This window comes from Manacus candei, unplaced genomic scaffold, assembly GCF_025592945.1.
Source record: "Manacus candei isolate 608988 ecotype Guabito, Panama unplaced genomic scaffold, ASM2559294v1 h1tg000044l, whole genome shotgun sequence".
Lineage (NCBI taxonomy): Eukaryota > Metazoa > Chordata > Aves > Passeriformes > Pipridae > Manacus > Manacus candei.
The window spans coordinates 3,016,466-3,034,838 of record NW_026138092.1 but is presented as its reverse complement, the minus strand read 5'-3'; the positions used below and the strand labels follow the sequence as shown (position 1 = coordinate 3,034,838).

At 39.3% G+C, this 18,373-nt stretch overlaps 1 protein-coding gene across 2 annotated transcripts in view; it reads left to right on the top strand.

Moving 5' to 3' along the window:
- Positions 1-18,373, top strand: part of ST6GALNAC3 (ST6 N-acetylgalactosaminide alpha-2,6-sialyltransferase 3) — a 214,734-nt gene that overhangs the window by 87,804 nt on the left and 108,557 nt on the right. For both annotated transcript variants that reach the window (XM_051796105.1, XM_051796106.1), the window contains exon 2: positions 10,459-10,653. In XM_051796105.1, the coding sequence (XP_051652065.1) occupies positions 10,459-10,653 (195 nt within the window). The remainder of the gene's footprint in view (positions 1-10,458; positions 10,654-18,373) is intronic.

Genomic DNA, 18,373 nt, shown 5'->3' with positions numbered 1-18,373 from the left:
TTGGATGTGCTGCTATGAGCATGCAGTGCTTAACATACTTGATCTGCATCCTGGATGAACAGCTCTGTTCTGTAGTGCTGTGATAATAATATGACTGTGAATGTTTACCACAAGAGTGCCTTGCTGGGCTCTGCGTGCCTTCATACAAACACACCCCCAAACCCCCACCCTGTTCAGTGTATCTCCTGCAGATGGCACATTGCTCTTGGGCTGGAAGGTGGACTTGTTAGGAAGAGTGAACCCTGAATATGACCATCCCAGCAAATCCCACATCCTTCACACGCCTCCATCTGCTCAAAAATTTGCCTCCCTGAAGGGTTGTAAGCCACAGAAATAGTTTAAGGTCTACATCTGAATCTTGGCTTTGAAGATCTCTTCAGAGGTGATGCTGCCATGCTGGTGTCCTCCTTTATTTTTTTATTTCCCTTCCCCAAAGCCCCTATTTCTAAGCTTCCAATAAAGAAAGCAGCGTACAGAAAGAAACAAGAATTAAGCTGGGAAAGTGTTTTTTCCACGCTAAAAGTAGGCTGCTCCCAGCTATATGGCAGAAAATTTAAAATCCCCGTTACAAAATAGCTGGTCTCAGCCTAGACTTCTCTGTAATTTGCTTTTTATTGGCTATAAATGATTAAGCCTATTGAAATGTTACTCAATGTGCCAGAAACAGACAATGCTTGGAGGCATTGAATAATACATTTTGCTTTTCTGATGACGTATGTGGCAGCTATGTATGGATGAAGTAGGCTAGAACAGGTTTATCTGAAGTAAACAGGGAGATTTCCATGTCTGGTGGAAAACAGACAAATTGCCAAAATGATTTAGAGCCAGATTTACTTGCTTTGTGTAAAAGGCCATCCATGGAGGCTGCTCTTGTCTCCTGCCAACCCAGGACAACATTCCTACAGCTGTGTTGGAGAGTCTCTTGGTTAAGTGTAAAAGAAAAAAAAAAGAAAAGAAAGAAACTACAAAAGATCTCCTGCAGCCTGGCTGAAGTGCATAATCTCTGCTTGAGAACAACTTTTTTCTAATTGACAGTGGCCCTCCTTTTTGTTTAGGAAGACCAGTTTGTAAAAACTTGTCTTTCTTCTCTCTGAACTTGGACCTTTGCCTGGTGACCATGAGGGAGATTTGTATCTTTTTATATTTAAGAGCAAAGCCAACCATTCAGGCAGACCTTGAAAGAGGCTCCTCACACCAAACAGTGTTTGCATCCCTGCCTCTGGAGTAAAAGGCATTGATCTGCACTGTGTTAGGGTGCACTGGTTGTCAGAGGGTGCCTAACACAAGACTAAAATCAGTAGTGACCACCTGCTTCTGTTTTCCTTTCCGTGCTTGTAAACAGCAGGTGAGCTGCACACACTGGCAGAGAGCATCCAGAGCAACTTTCCAAAAGTGCAGTCCTCCCAAAGAATAGTGTGGGATGAAGCTGGTGAGAAGAGCCAGAGCAAGATTCCTGCCAAGTAACAGACTGGCCAAGATCTCTTTAGTCCTGCAGTGTCGAATGGCCTTCAGAGGGAAACTGCGGCACGGTGTCAGTGTTTGTTCCCTTCAAGTCCAGCCTGGCAGTCAGGGATCTTGACAGAAGAGAATTCAATGCAGAAAGTTTGGGTTTGTCCAGATGGTGGTAGGCAATTACACGTCATTTGTGGGAATTTCTGGTTATGCAGTTTTTTGCTCTGTGGCATAAACTTTCCCCTGCAGGCAGAAGTGAGCTGCAGGCAAGCGAAGGTTTCCAGCAAAAGGCATTTTCTTCACAGATGTACAGCCTGAGAATGTGGGGTTGTTGTGACATTTTATTTACTTTCATTTCTTCTGCCCTTAGGCTGCTGTCATGTGTTTAATTTTATTTGTCTGATTATTATTTTCTTTCTTATCTGGAAGTTAGTACTTCCAGAGGTTACATCCCAGTGTAGTATTTACTAAACACGCAGGTATGTGATTAACATCCATTCCTCCTGTTGTGTACCGGACACATTAATGGCTTTGCTGCCATGAGCAGAAATTGAATTTATCTCACTTTTGCTTTAGAAGCTGTCACATTCTCTTTCCTGTGAGTTTTTGAAACAAGAAATTGAGTATTTCTGGTATTTCATTTGAAATAGCAAAGCAATGCAATAGGCTTGTAATAATTACATCTTTTTAAAAATATGGTGATCTGCAGACCAGAGGTCTGCTGGTATTTTATTGTCTTGTAAGAATCTTTCTTGATGCATTTGTGGAGCTTCTTTTGTTGTTGCTTTTCTACTGGTTTATGCATTTTTAAGTCAATTTCTGGTTGGAAGAATCAACTTTTTGAAAGGAATTTTTCACGAAAATGTTGGCAGCTATAGAGTGTCTACAAGAATGCTTGTGAAACCCCCTCAATTAGAGATTCAGTCTTAGGATGTTGCCAGTCATGAATCTTTATCCATTTCTGTAGAGGAGAGAGAGACATCATCTAAGTGAGCTCTACCTGGCAGGATAAGAGTTAATACTCACATAAGGGTGTTTTTTTTCCTTTGAACTTTTTCTCAGCAGGTGAAAAATAGCTACAATCAGGTACTACTTCAATAAGTAGTAACAACCAACTGCCAGGTTGAAAGATCACAAATTCTTGTACCAGCAGTTCTATTATAGGGAAGCGGACGTCGGGCTGTGTGTGTGTCTGAAACCTTGCCAAGGTATTGATAAGAAGAGCTGGGCAATAATCCAGCACCAGGAAAGAAAAAAAAAAAAATCACCATTTGAGAGCTGTACTGCAGAGCCTTCTTTTTTTTTTTTTCCTTTTTAATACTACTTCATCATGTAGAGACTACAGCAGTGTTTGTATAATATGCATCTACAGCTGCTGATGAAGTTCACCCTGTTTGTGAAGGACATCAGTGAATCAGTAACTGCAGTTTTAGATTAAATATTCTTAACAGATCTTACAGAATGGAAAATCAACAAACTTATTTAAAGTGTGCCTTTCTGCCATGGGGATCTTTTAAAATTGCTGGACAGCTTTCAACTGCAGTATAAAATGAAGTAGCAGACTGGCCAAAGGCATGCCTTGCTCAGAAGTTGAGATTGCCTTGGTGGTGCTGTGACTCTGTGGTTTGTGAAGACTGGAGCTGTGCTGCTGATGTGTTTGTGCCTTGTTGAGTAGAGGCTGTTTGCATGGGGAACCCTAGACCAGAAGTAGATTCCTGAAGTACGTACAAATTCAGCTTTGAGTGAGCATGAAATGAATAGCAGAAACAGTCACTGTGTAGGATATGGAGAACTCAAAGTGCTGGAAAGCCTGAAGGGATAAGAATATCTCCAGCCAAATAAATGCTCCTTCTTATCAGGCTTCGAGTTTAGGGCAAGAGGGAATAGTGATGCAGAATAATTCCTGAAATCTGGCAATGCTTTGCAGTTTGAAGGGCTCAGAATCACTGGGGCTTTTCAAATGTAGTAACTTCTTATGCACAATAGCATATGGGAGGCCTTCAAAATACTTCAGCAGTTACTCCTTGAAACTTGGAAGTTCTTCATTTTACATAATTTCGTATTATTACCTAAATATGTGTGCTGTTTCTGATGAGAATACTCTATGTAATAAAGTTATGCAGTTACCTGAGACTAGTAATAGTTTACATATAGGAGGATTATCTCCTGTATAAGGCTTTAAATACAGACTGCTGCTGCCACAGCAATTATTTGGACACTACTCTGCCGATTCCTGTTTTTGTTCATTGCTCAGCTCTTACCCCAGTAAGCCCGAGCACAATCTGCAGATTTTTGGCTTTAATGAAAAACATGTTTGAATAAGTTTTCTTTTGCTGTGCAAAACGCTACGTTGAGCTGCTGCGAACGTAGACCCACCACCACTGCCTTGTGAATCGTGGTGAAAACTGAGTTATGTAATAAGTTTTCAACAAATGACAGCAGTAAAAGAAGTACAACAAACTGTGTTGAGAACCCTTCAGCTGCCTTAGCTATAAAAAAGGCCAGAGCCCCTGCAGAGAAGGCATGCAAGTAATGTGTCTTCTATTCATGCCTGCTCAAACATCGTAGTCCTCAAATACAGTCCTAGTTCAGGGTAGATTCTTAGAAGAAACACTTTTCAGGATAAAACTCATGTTTCTTTCATTGTAGCCCATCTATCTATTTTTAGGTATGCTGCATTACTTGCCTTCTTCCTCACTGAACTTTATTTTTGCTCTTACTGCTCGGCTTCCTGGCTGCTTATATTCCAGTTTAGCAAAGATGTCCTTTTCCAGAAAAAAAAAAGGAATTTTGCTTCAATCTTAATTTTACTGGGTTTTGAACCTGAACCAGATCTTCTAATATCACCCCTACCTGCTTTGTTCTCTTCTCCTGAGATAGAAACGCTGACAGCCATCTCCTGTGGAGCCTTTGAACATACTCAGGTTAACTTTCACTTCTGGAGGAGAAGAAAGTAAATCTTCAGCTACCGATTTTATGCAAATGATGTTTGACACAGGGCTGTTTCTAGAAGAATCTTTGCTATATAGTCTTACTCCCTCTTTGAAAACTTCTAGGACCCCTGCCTCCGTATCCCTCCAGGAGCCCTGTTAAAGGGAGTTCCAGGACAAAAGAAATAGCTGGAAGGCGTATTTATTTCCAATACCAGTGAAATCAGTAAGATACACTGAACTGGAGTGCTGAAAGAATTTCATTTTATGCTCTGTTGTAATAGAAAGCAGCATTTGAAGGGGATGCTCAAGACTATAAAAGAGAAAATTAAATAAAACTATTTTTTACATATAGTGGCCTACGAAATGAAACAAATTCAGTAAGTGTAGCCATCACTGTTTCCAATTGGTATTATATTGAGTTAAAACCCAAAACCCTGCATCAGCCCTACAATAAAAGTAGTATAATGTGCTGAGATATTAAAAGAGTGATTGAGTTATTCAGTGTGCTCGTAAAGGTAGGTATTGTGAAAATAATACAATATTACTGCACATTGTGTCATCTAAGAGACGCAGAGCCCTCGTGTAAGTCTTTACCTTTGATTTGTCCTTCTGAGCGCGGTGTTGCCACGTGTCTATAAAAATAACAGAAAGAATGAATACCGTAAAAAAATCAATTTCTGAAAAAAAAGGTTCATTTGCAATTACTGTTTGAGGCATGGAACTTCCCTGGCTCCAAGGGTTCTTTCCTTGAATCTTTCATAATATTGTATTCAGCTTTGTCATTTAACAGATTCAGGCAGCGGTAATAGAAACAATAAACCTGTGAAAAACCATAGTTCTAGGATAAAAGCTTCTGTTGAGTTCTTTGTGATCTTGGAGAAGTTGCTTTCAGCCTCAGTTTATGCATCTGTGAAATGGGTTTTTACTGTTAAACTCACTAGGATGGGCATTTGTTCCTACTTGTGGAGTGGTTTGACAGTCACTGCCACATAATACATTCCAAGTGGCAGGGTGTGGTGTTGGGCTAGAAAGTAGACAGATCTGAGTAAAATTTACAACTTAAGAAACTATCTTATGCTGAAAATATTTCCTTCCTCCCTTCCTCCTAGACATCTGTATACAACAACAAAAAAGTGTTTGTATCGTATTTTCTATCAGGCATTATTGAACTATTAAAAAAATGATCTTGTCATCTCACGCTTCTTAACAGATTATGAAAGAAAAATGACTAAAACTTGTTCAGACTGTCAAGTTCCTGCCAAACTGAAGCTAATGAATCACCCTTGCATTGGTAAATAGCCAAAACTAGATGATATGAAGGTTATCAATAATATTAGGGACCATGTTGCCAAATATATGTATTTATACCCATAAAAGTACTGTTATTGTTTTATTTTCATGAGGTTTTTAATTAAATCCTAACCAGCCTACTAATATGAAACTTCCTGGTTTTATTTTTCAGTTCTTATTTTAACAACATAGATATAAATTGAAGCCTTAGAAGTGTGAGTCATTCCTACTGCTTATTGATTTTGATATACATGCTAGACAGAATGAGCTTGGTGCATGAGAAATGACTGAAACCAAAACTGAGATGATGTTATTGTGAGGATTGAGTAAAAGGAGTTAAAAGAAACTGTTTAGTTCCAGTGTGTGCCTTTGGCCCAGCGAGGTCCCAGGTGTTGCAGTACATGTACTCTGATCTTGTGTGTCCACTTCTACCACCTTTTTTTCTTTTTTTTTAAACCATGAATGAGCTAGTACTTAGTCTAATTAACACAACTCCTTCACTCTTCTGCTGCGGGATCCTGTATCCATAAGAATGGTAATTTTTTTCTTGCTGCCGTCATCTAGGCTTGTCATGTGCTATAGCAAGTGAAATAAAATGTTACAAAAGCTAATATACCATGCAAGTCATCCAGCTAAGAAACTCTTTAACATATGTCTTATTGTGCACTCCTCACTGAATATGTTTAGGAGATGTTTATAACTGAATATGTATTTTTTATGTAAATGTTGTCAATATCAAAATATCTACATTAAATTAGCCGGAAAAATATAAAGATTGATTGAGCTTTATGTATTTCCATGTTAGAGAAACAGTTCTTTTGTTAAGAGACTGTTTGCATTCATGAGAACTGAAAATTAAGAAGGAATAAGGCTTGTTTCTGTGCAGACTCGCTAATGAGTGTTGGTTTAGCTCTCCCAAATGGTACAATGTGTAAGTATTTAAAATGTTGATGTGGACAAATTTTGAGACAAATTACAGTTTGTTATTCATCGCTGTATACAGCTTCATACTTCTTTGTCATATCCTAATGTCGTGCAGAATTCCTGGAGTCTCAAATGCTAAATTTTATCAGAGGACCAATAATGAAATCCCTTCATCTACAGAAAAGAAAATTTTAAAAGAAACACTTAAAGACAGATAGCACCTGGTTTTGGTTTTGTGTGTTGTTCTTTGGTTTGTTTGTTTTGAATGGTTTGTTTTCTTTTTTAAATGAGTAGATAAAAGAGAGAAGAACTTAAGGGAAACAGATTACTTTTAGAAGTGACTCTTGACCACTGAGCAGACTGCCCTACTTGATGCTTAGGAAGGCTAAAATTATGAAAAGTATGCGCTTTTGTGTTTTTCAATATTTTTACAGTGAAATTTATAGAGCCACTGAAATGCCAATTTGCAGTAATCTTTCCTACTTAAAATGCATATTGTTGGATCTCATGCCTTCAACAAAAATTATAGGGGAACTCAATACTTAACACAAACTTCCTTTTTACAAGTTGATAAATAATCATTGTGTTTGCATATGGCAAGATTTTTTATTTTTCCAAAACAATTTTAACAGATGCCGAAATTCCTTTCTTTTGTAAAAATTCGTTTCTCTCATTGGAATGTTCTCGTTAGTGCAGATTCTTTCTGGCTGAGCAACACACAAAGAAAATTCTCTGCCGTTTTCCTTTTCAAACAATATTTTCTTACATAAAAAAAAAAAACCAAAACAAAAGAAGGCCACATTTTTTTCTTTCATCTGGTAGTACAGTGTATTTAAAGAGAGGAAATATAAAAATCAAGTGGCATCCTAATGAAGGCCAGGAAATATAGCTACACAATCTGAATTCTTCTCAGGGCAAAGGCTATTTAGAACAGCTCCCTCTGAGAAGCACATAAAGATGATTGCAATGTTTTCAAGTTTAGAACAGATCTGCACAAAATAAAAGAAGTAAAAGGTGGCATTCAATAAACCAGGAAGATGGGATATGTGGAAATGAGGTAGTAGCATCATGCAGGGCAGTAATCCTGCTTCCTGCTGTGGATGTTTTGATTGAAACATGCTCATGTAGTGGAATGAGACTCTAGATCCCTCTTTAAATATTTGCAATATTTTAATTCTGATTTGCAATAAATAATATGACTAATCCGTGCTTCTTCTCATTGCTTTATGATTATCACTTGCGCTGCACATCTTGGCTGCTCTTAGCACTTACAAGGCTCTGATATATAGCTAAATGTTTCTGACTCCATCTGGTACAAAGAGAAGTGACACAGAAGTGCTCCCCAACCAGTTTATTGCAAGTTAATGTAAATCTGTTATAATGCAGATGATGAAAAGTGCAGCGGCTTCCATGAATTCTGGAAGCTGCGATTGGGTTGTGGCTGCTGCGCTGCCCTCTGAAGATTTGCTGGGTTTAATTTTACATTTTGCACAGCCATTAGCTGGCTGAGGTTCCTCACTGAATCACGTTGCCACAATACTTCTTCATTCTCCTCTTCCTTTTCTCCTCGCAGTGACCTCGTTCACCCAAGTTTTTCATCCCAGTCTCTCATTGCTTTTATCCTATAAATTGTAGCCTCCCAGTACATCGAACCATAAGAGCCGTGCAGTTGACCCCTGTAATGGACTATTTTGTTAACTCTTGTATGGGGGAATACAGTAACATCCCTTCAAATTTGCTGTGTGTTCTTTATCATTCCGAACATGAGCCAGAGTGTGCCCAGGTGGCCAAGAAGGCCAATGACATCCTGGCCTGGCTCAGGAACAGTGTGGCAGCAGGAGCAGGGAAGTGATTCTTCCCCTGGACTCAGCACTGGTGAGGCCACCCCTGGAGTGCTGTGTCCAGTTCTGGGCCCTCAGCTCAGGAAGGACATGGAAGGGCTGGAGCAGGTCCAGAGAAGAGCAACGAGGCTGGGGAAGGGACTGGAGCACAAGTGCTGTGAGGAGAGGCTGAGGGAGCTGGGGCTGTTCAGCCTGGAGAAGAGGAGGCTCAGGGGAGACCTCCTCACTCTCTGCAACTCCCTGACAGGAGGGGGGAGCCAGGTGGGAGTCGGGCTCTGCTCCCAGGAATCAGCAGTAGGACAAGAGGGCTCGGGCTAAAGCTGTGCCAGGGGAGGTTTAGGTTGGATATCAGGAAGAAATTTTTTACAGAGAGCGATCGAACATTGGAATGGGCTGCCCAGGGAAGTGGTGGATTCTCCATCCCTGGAGGTGTTTAAGACGAGACTGGATGTGGCATCAGTGCCATGGGCTGGGAGCCACGGCAGGGCTGGATCAAGGGTTGAACTTGATGATTTTGGAGGGCTTTTCCAACATGGTCCATTCTATGATTCTATGATTCTCACTGTTGTCTGTGTCCAGAAACAGAAGCAAAGCATGGCAGCAGTGCCTACAGGCCTTGTGTGCTCATGTTCTGTGAAACTTTGTCTGTGTCTTTCCCAATATGACCTCTGTGTAAATATCGTCATTTCTTCTGTGCAGCATTTTGAATTTTAGTGTCTGCAGACTGTCAAATGAACCTCCAGGCAAAGAACACATTCATCTTACGTGGTTGCGGTCAGAGTTCGTCTGCTGTCATGTAAAAAAAGTGGTCTTAAATGTGCACTGTGCTGCTTAGTCTGATATTTGTAGGTGGGCATTGGGTGATCAGATTCTGTCACCCAGCATTGAGTGTTATTATACACTTACATAGACCCTTAGGCAAATAATTACTTCCCCCTCTATTTTCTGTATATTTTACTGTATACAGGGATAGAATTACATTCAGTAGGGTAATTAAACTGTGGCAAATTAGGTAAACCTGGAATGTAATTAAAGTACAGTAAAAACACCTGTAAATGAAAATTGTTTCATTCCCTCAGGGAAAATGTAAAAATAATCTTTGTCATGGAGTGCCGTATCTAGAATCTTTACACATGCCAACTAACATGTTTTGTTCTTAAGTAATTTGTCTAGAAGTAAATGACCGCAGTATTTTAAAAAATAACTAAAAATTAGGAGAACATCCTAGTTCTTACGAGTTCTTTTCCTGAAGACTGGGCAGTTACCCAAGGAAGAAGTTGTGATCTTTCTGTGGTTACATTCACCGGTCCAACCAAGTGGATAGGTTAGAGGTAGAAGGCAAAGGCTAAATAGATACAGGCTTTGGGTCTGTTACTTTATTAACAATGGAGCTCATCTTGTCCGAGATAATAATGCCCCACTTTGTAAATTCATGAACCTGGAAGGAGGCAGAATGTGGTGCTGACTTCGCCAACTGTTTATTCTAAAATATTTAAAGTTAGAGTGTGAGTTCTGTTGCACAGAATGATTTAAAATTAATGCATAATAAGTACAATCAATGATCGTAGTCTTCCCAATAAACTTTGTGTGCTGGTGCTGTAGGTGGTATTTTCCCCTTGTGTGTATTTGTCATGTCTAGAGCACTGATGATTTGGAATGGGGACTTTGGTGTGGATGTTTACGTAAAATCTTAATTCCAAATACAAATAAAATTTAAAGTTGATATACGTTTTTCGGAACTTAAAAAAACCTCTTTTTTTTGGTGAGCAAAACAGACTCATTTCCAACCAGTTCTAAAATAAACTCTCAAAACCCTCTGAAATGCAAATTTATTGAAATAAAATGGTCCAGTCACCTGTCTCCTTGTGCTCCTGCAGCAAGGTGACTACCAGAGGAATAATTTCACATAAAGCTTTCTCAAGTGTTTTTCCTTCATCCTACAATAGAAGAGATGTATTTTTTTATTAAAACTGACTCTTAATTTTAATAATTTATTTCCTTTCTTCTTTTCATTGCAGAGGAAGTCCATTGTTGCTGTGAGTTTCGTTGCAGCTTTCCTCTGCCTGATCATCGTCCGTCTCACAAATGAAGTAACTTTCCCTTTGATCCTAAACTGCTTTGGACAAACCAGTGTCAAGTGGATCCCATTTTCTAATGGTCAAAGGCATCCTCTGAGAACTCACTATGGATATATAAACGTAAAAACACAAGAGGTAAGACCTGGTATCAAGAGCACAGCAAAATGGACCAGTAGATTTCTTTTTTCTCTGATCTCATATAATGCTTTTCTACCTGCCTGCCCAGTGTGAAAACTGAAGCCAGCAGTGTTTCTGAGCATAGTGGTTATTTTAGAAGTGTGCTACCACTTAAATGAAATTTTTTAAAATTTCTGTCGTGTCTGCAGTGGAGAGAGCAGTGAGCTGGCCTCAAAGTCACACTTGGTTGCAGTGAAAACTGATATTTAAACAAGCAAAAACATTTTTCAGATTAATTTCAATTTCAATCCATGTAACTCAAAAGGAGCTTTTCTTGTGTTTGTTGTAATTTTGCCTGGGATTCCCAAGGAAGAAGTAGTTTATTTGTGTTTGTATGGGCATGGAAGAGGAAAAGGGAGGGATTTGTGAAATGAACATATGTGAGTGTAGAAAATGTATAAAGCTAGAAGTTTACTGGATTTTTCTGCACTAACACATGGTAGCTATTTCAAAGCCAGGTATCTATTTCCATTCTGTACTTCAAAATGCATTGACCTGTATCTGCTTTGCAAAATACTTGCTCTGTGTTAAAAATACCTGTGTGATGAAATTAGGTTTTACAGGGACAACTGCTTTAAACTGTCTTAGTTGTCAAAATATCTAATGCCACTGGGTTTTGGTGATGGTGGTGCATTTTGCTCAGGCTCTTCCTCTCTCTGTGTAATATTTATAACAGGTGGAAACTTGCAAAATAAGGTAACATAAAAGAGCAACCTCTTTCTAAAAGTTATTTCTGATCAGTCATGAGAAATACTGTCAGACTTCTACTTACTGCTGTTTATTTTTCTTTATAAAATTGCAGTTATTAATGAATGAAATTCATTCACACAACAGCTTTTATAGAGAATGAAAATACTTTACCACTTCATGATATTTAGTCCTATAGGTGTATTGGGCAAATTAGTCCTTATTCTACCTTTAGTGGATTAAATATGAAAATCAGAATGAGAGGGAGGTATAGTTTTTAGGAGGCAGCTTCTTTTAAACTTCTGTAGCTTTTATTTGTTGTCCATGTGAGATGCAGCACTGAGTATTTTGGAGGCCAAAGTACATTATCTACCAAGAAGAACGGACAAGCACCTGAAAGGAAAACTGTCTGGGTGTGAAATGTAGTCCCAGGGAAAGGAATGGGAGGTGCTGTTGAGTTCAGAAGGGCTAAAGCTTCATCCAGCATCTTCATCCCTGTAGAAATGAGAGGGCAGTGTGTTCTGCATGTCCCTGGGGTATTGCCACAGTGCACACATGGAATCTGAATGAGGCAGAGCTGCCACGGTCACTTGATCCCTATCGGTCTGAACTGATAACTGGAGAGGAGAGGAGCATGCTAATCCATTTTTATCCACCATTGCCTTCATCAGAGGTTAGAAGTAGCTTGTGAGAGCCTTAATTCATTCTTAAATATGATAACACGCTTGGAAGTTCTAACAGTAAATGGAAATGAATGTCCTGAAAGTTGGTGACCGGTATCGATTAGTAAGACATTTGTCTCAATTTAGCTTAGGTCATGAAGGACTCCTTAAACTTGGTAATTTTAATTGTTTTCCCTCTTGTATTTGCAGATTACATTAAATATTTGCTAATTAAAATGATAATGAAGAAGCTGAACATGGCTTGCTTATTGTGAATGCACTGACTTCTGACTTAATTATTCCCCGTGCGAGGGAAGTTTTGTTGTGCTGCCCCTGTACAGAGCTCATGTTCCTAACACACACTCATGGCTTTCTCAGACTATGGTTTTTGAAACACAGATTGCTTTGTAGAATAAGCATTTGTGCATTATTTGTATTAAAATGGCTAGCAAGTATCAATTGTTCATAGAGATTAAAAACACAGGTTTCTCATTTCTTTATTGTGTCAAATGCATTGAATGTCTGCTCATTTCATAGAATTACGTGATATTTTTTAGGGGTTTTGTGCTTCTATAGTATGTAAGGTAACAGAAGGTCCACTCCATGAGTGCAGCTAATGCCCCAAACAAATGTGGCCAAGTTTTTTGCAAAATGGGACAAATGCCATCCCATCAGTGGGCAAGGACCAAATGGTGAGAAAATGATACAGTAATAAATTATCAGAAAATAAAGTGATGGAAGGAAAGATAAGGAGAGAAGGCTTTTAAGGACATGAATTTTGGCATTTTCTTTTCTCTTTTAATGGCAAAATCCTTCTCCACCTGTTGAATGTGTTCATATTCTCCTGGAGTGTCCTTTGAATCCTGTCACCCCTCTGGGTCCTGTGTGTCTTCTGCTGTGTGGTAGCACTTCCTCCTGTTCCTCAACCATGTCCAACAGCCTTCTTCTTTTCTTCATGTTTGTTCTCTGTTCTCCTTTGCCTGTTCCTCTCAGGCTGCAGTCTGAGGTCTGGCTGGAAGCAGCATGCCAGGGCTCTGTAATCCCAACTTGTGATTGTATTTAAATATTACATATACAAGTCAACAACCAGAGTAAATAGGGTAATGTACCACCAACCCAGTCAGTCATCTGATGAGACAGGGAAGTTAGAAAATCTAGATGAACTGCTACTCTGCCCTTCCTGTCCCTCTGTTGCATACTTACTTTCTGAAGAAAAAGGAAAACCAAACCAAAGGAAAGAAAAAACCCAAAAGTTTATTCTGTAGGAAAAAAAGTCGAAGTTAGGAGGAGCTAGTTTCTTTTGGGGTAAGGCTGAATGGGATGAGACTTGAAAAACTTTATGAAATGATGGAAAATCAGTTAATTGGCAGTTAAAACTAAAGCGATCAATCGTTTGTAAATGGTGTTTATCTCAAGTAAAAAATAGTGATGTGGCTGTTATTAGATATGATCAGAATAATGCTATAAAGACATATTTCAAGGGTGTTTCATGTTTGATTTGACAGTATAATATTGGGGAATTTTTATTATTAAAAAGTCTGAAAAAAATCCAAGGTTCCTATAACAAGATTGTATGGGAGTATTTAATATAAAATGCAAAGAGAGACATAATTAAGGCTGTACATAATACAGGGCTGTTGCTATGGTTTCCTTGATTTGTAACTATAGCAACAGCTTTGGAAAAACTGACTTTATGTACAGTAAACATACTATATTTGAAATATAAATAGATATGAAGTGTTGTACTATACTGGGCCATTATGTCTAGACAAATCCTAGTTTCACTTTTGAGGTATTTCTGGAATAGATGATTCTTCACCTAGAAAGTTTGCATCCAGGACCTGTCCTCACTCCCCTCAGCAGAAGAGGATCCCACAGCAGCCCTCCACGATGTGATCTCTTTTCCTTGAGATTTGTGGGAGACTATGACTGCCTGTTTTGCAGTATTACTCTCTTGCTCAGTACAGGAATTTTGACCTTTCAGTGAAAAGGTGGTGTATGAGCAAGATGACCTTTCTGTCCCTTATTTCCTCCACTTTGTGCCCATGGATTTTTGGTGATAGGTCCCATGAAATCCACCTTTAGGAAACGTCATGCCCATCATGTGTTAGTTACTTTTATCCTATTCCTGGTGGGTTTTTTTCCATAGAAAATATTAATTTGATACAACTCCACAGTGGTTACCTGATTGAAACCTATTGCCATTTGAGTAAAATTCACCCCACACCGCAAGCTGATGTAATGATTCTTTTTGTGTATCAGAAATGGGCAAGGAGATAAAAAGAAGCAGGGAGAGAAAATATAACCTTCCTCCTTCTTTCATACCACTCCTACTCTACAAAGAGTTCTGGCAAAATTAATGAACATCATGTATTTAAATTGCAGCATTATGACATCAATTTAAAATCCATTAGCAGTTTGAAACTTTATGCTAGGCAAGTCTAATAGTGTTCTTGGATATTTGATTGTGCTTCCTGAAAGGTGAATATTGAATAGATTTTTATTCTACCATCAGTATTAAAATAATATAGCATTTTCCTACATACGTAAAATCTGAAATATAGCTGCAATATCACTTGAAACATAATTATAAGAAGTATATTCAAGTGCCGAACAAAGATTAAAACCATTCTTGGAAAAGGGTAAGTTCTGAGATGACCTAAAATCCCTACATTAAACTGCAGCTGTGAGATCTAATGGCTTCATCTGAAATGAATTCTGAGGGAGCAAAGAGCCCTTGTGTCATGAACATCGAAGAATCTCACAGCACAGTGATGAGCATGAGATAAAAGGAACATGCATTGTAGCAGTTCAGATTTTTTAAACCCCTGTCCTAACTGAAAAACTCATCAACACACTGTATTAATGTTGAAGAAATAAATTTGGATCATATGATCACATACCATTTTGTCCCATAACCTGAACAGACCTGTATACAAGCATTAATTTCTCACCACTTGTGGCACACACAGCCACATATATGTTTGAATGGACCACCTAAATCTGGTTCCTTTTTCTTCCTTTTTGCCAGAAGTTCTGTGGTAGAACTTGGCTGAAATGAATGGAGTTTTCCACAAGTGAAATGTCCCAGATATGAATACAAATAGGAGAAGGCTGCAGGCCTTATACACATTTGTGCAGTCCTTTTTATTATTTTTTTCCATCAGAATAAAATGCATTTAAAAATGACAGCACTTGAAGTTTAGAGGAAAACTAACATAACATGCAGAAATGTGATGTGCTCTCTGACTGTAAGATGAGGTAGATACCATTTCAACATTAGCAAAAGCATAGTTGTCAACATGTTGGAAGTAATCATAGGATGGATCCATATCAACCATGAGAGAGCACATTCTTACAAAACTTGAACAATTAACTTAAACAATGCATAAGGAAAGTGAAGAATGTGATGAATGTTTTAATATTAGTTTCTTTCCAGATATGGGAAGTAAGAAAAAATTTCAAAAAGACTGAAATTTTTATGTGACATACTAAAAATATGTAAAGCTACAACCATCCTGGGAAGGTTTAAGTTTTTACCTCTGTTAGTAATAGGTTAGAACAACACTTACTGTGAAGAGAAACTTGGAGAATAGCTCTGGGCTTCATGTCAGAACAGAAGGTGCCAGACTGTGAACTTGCACTGTGTGTTCAACTGACTCCAGAGGTGCTGTTTTCATACTCTTGTTGGGAAAAACTGGGTCCTAGAGAGGCTAAAAAGCTACATGAATTCACTGTGACAGAAAGTTGCTTTAGTATTTAATTTCTGACACATGGATGACTTCTATCCTGTCTTTTCCTTTGGGATCCCATTCGTTGTTACAGCTTAAGAATTCATAGGATATTTTGTTAAGAAAAGGTCATTTGTTTCATAGTGATTTATCATTTATGTCTCTTCTGAGACACAGTTTTATATCAGTTGCACAGTTACATCATTTCAGCCTTAGAAATCATGTAATAACAGTAATAATAATGAAAGGACAACTAAACATGCCGTATATTCTTCTGGATATTTTTCCGCTTCTGCTTTTTTAGTTTTCAGGAGCAGCTCTCCTTGTAGGTATTGCAGAAGGATTGGTTAAATAACATTTTAAATGACAATCACATTCTGAGAGACATCCATGTGGTGGGTGGTTGGTTCCTGTCCCCCCACCCCTCTGTGTTTGCCAACTGTACCAGAGCTCCCATTCCTGGCTCTGGGAGCCATAGGCACCCACTTGGAAAAAAAATTCCTGCCAAAGACTTTAACCACCAAATGAACAACTCCAGGAGCATATCTTATATTATAGAAATAGATCTCAATAAACAAATTATCACCAGAGTCCCCACTGCTCTCTTCCTCTTTCCAGCCCCCTTTTTGCCTGGAAGAAGAGAGAGTGTTTAGAATAAGCTACAAGGTCCACTTGAAACCACTCAGGCTGTTATGAACCTACAGGAGGGAAGGCAGCACAGATGATGTGTGTCCTCAGTGGAGTAAATCCTGCCAGCTCAGCCATTTTCCCTCTGTATATATGGAATTAGCTTAGGTTTTTAAAGCTACCCCAACTCTGCTGGTATCTCACAAGGAAAAAGTCAAGTGCCAGGATAAATATATCGAGTATTCTATACAGAGGAATTAAATCTGCTCCACACAGAGCCTCAATGTGATGAGTCAAGCAGTGCTGCCTGTGTGGCAGCTCTGCCTTTTTTTTTTTTAAAAAAAAAAAAAAAAAGACTAAGGAACTTGAGCAGAGATTACTATCAGCCAGTGAGCTGTGCCATCAAAACTCAATCCCTAAAGAATCTGTGTTGGTAGAAATAAATGTCTGCGATGCAGTCATGGGCTGGATTGATCTGCTGAATGGAGCTTATAGGTTATATTGCAAGAGGTGCCTGGTATCAAAGATTTGCCATCTACCTTGGTTATAGGTAATTTGCAGAGATTTCTCACCTTCTTGAGGATTTTTTTACTGCTACTGAAAGGCAGGTTTACATCAGCTAGTGTTAGTCTCCCTAGAGAAGGTGCTTGTTGTGTTTTCCATGTGAGGAGTGTGAACAATGCCTCTCCAAATGAGAGGCACACCACCTGGAAAATTGCCTGGAGACCACCTGGAAAACAGAGAAAAAGCTGAGTGTTGCAGTTAGCTAGTAAAATTTTGTTTTAGTTAAATGGCAGATGGACCAGAAAAAGTGAATTGAGTATTCTGTGGACTGGTAAAGAAAAGAACAGAGAAGTTTGGTGCAATGGCATTTGAATGATACCAATCCACTGAGGGAGATAGGAAAGATGGGCTCACTCTTGTAACGAGCAGATGAGAGTGAGAATTCTGTTACCATGACATGATTTCAGCTTTAGTCAATAATAGTTGCCAAATAAAGGATGGGCTGATTTGTATTAGTGGCAGGCAGGGTGTTTTCTTGGTGTTCCAGTTCATTCACTGGGAGACCAGTGCCCTCTCATTTACATATCTTCCCACTATTGCTGTTTAAAAATTAAGATGCCTTCATCAAAAGAAGCCCAGTGACACCCTCCTGAGCTTATACCTGGAGTCCTTTTCTCACAGAGACTCAAGGTATCCTTTGCAGCAAGGTGTTGCTACTTTTGGATGTGATGATGGCAGCTAAGGTACACTTTGCACCGGTCTGTAAAATACACCACAGAGTAAAAAGAGCCGGTGAAAATGGAATTTTGCTCCTATAATTGTTTCTGTGCGAGGCCTTTCTGCTGGCTGTGGCAATCAGCGAGTTCAGCTCTTTGAGCTCTTGCCCAGCAGAGCTGTTCTGGCAGAAATGCACAGCACTGAGCTGACCCAAGGCTATTAATAGTTCCCTGCAGGGAAGCAGCGCTCCAGCCACACACGCGCAGTCACATGGACGCGCGTGGGTGCACATGTAAACACAGAGCTGGAACTCGCTCGAGGGACAGACTCCTCACACTGACAGTCATGCCAATTACTAGTTAGCTTCAAAGCCACAGCCATCTTCCTTGAAAGCCTCTGCTTTCCAAGTTTGCTCCCGTGGCCATCTGTCATAGCCTGCGTTTGGCAGCTCCGGGTTCTGCTGCGAGGCTCTGTGGATTGACTGCACAGTTTTGTCTTTTTTATTGTTCTCTGAGTGGGGGGGAAAGTTTCTACCACATGAGCCTTTTCTCTTAGGCTTTTTGGTAGATTAAACTGTGAACTTTAAATGCGTATTTGAGCTGTTAATCTGCACTATCTGCTCTCAGACCGGGCTGGAACAGGTGGACTGGTGTAAGTGCTGCACAGAGAAATGAGCTTAGAGACCCTCTTAGAGCAGATGCAGATTGTACCAGCAATAATTGCTTTTCTTGAGGTAGTCTCTCTTGTCTG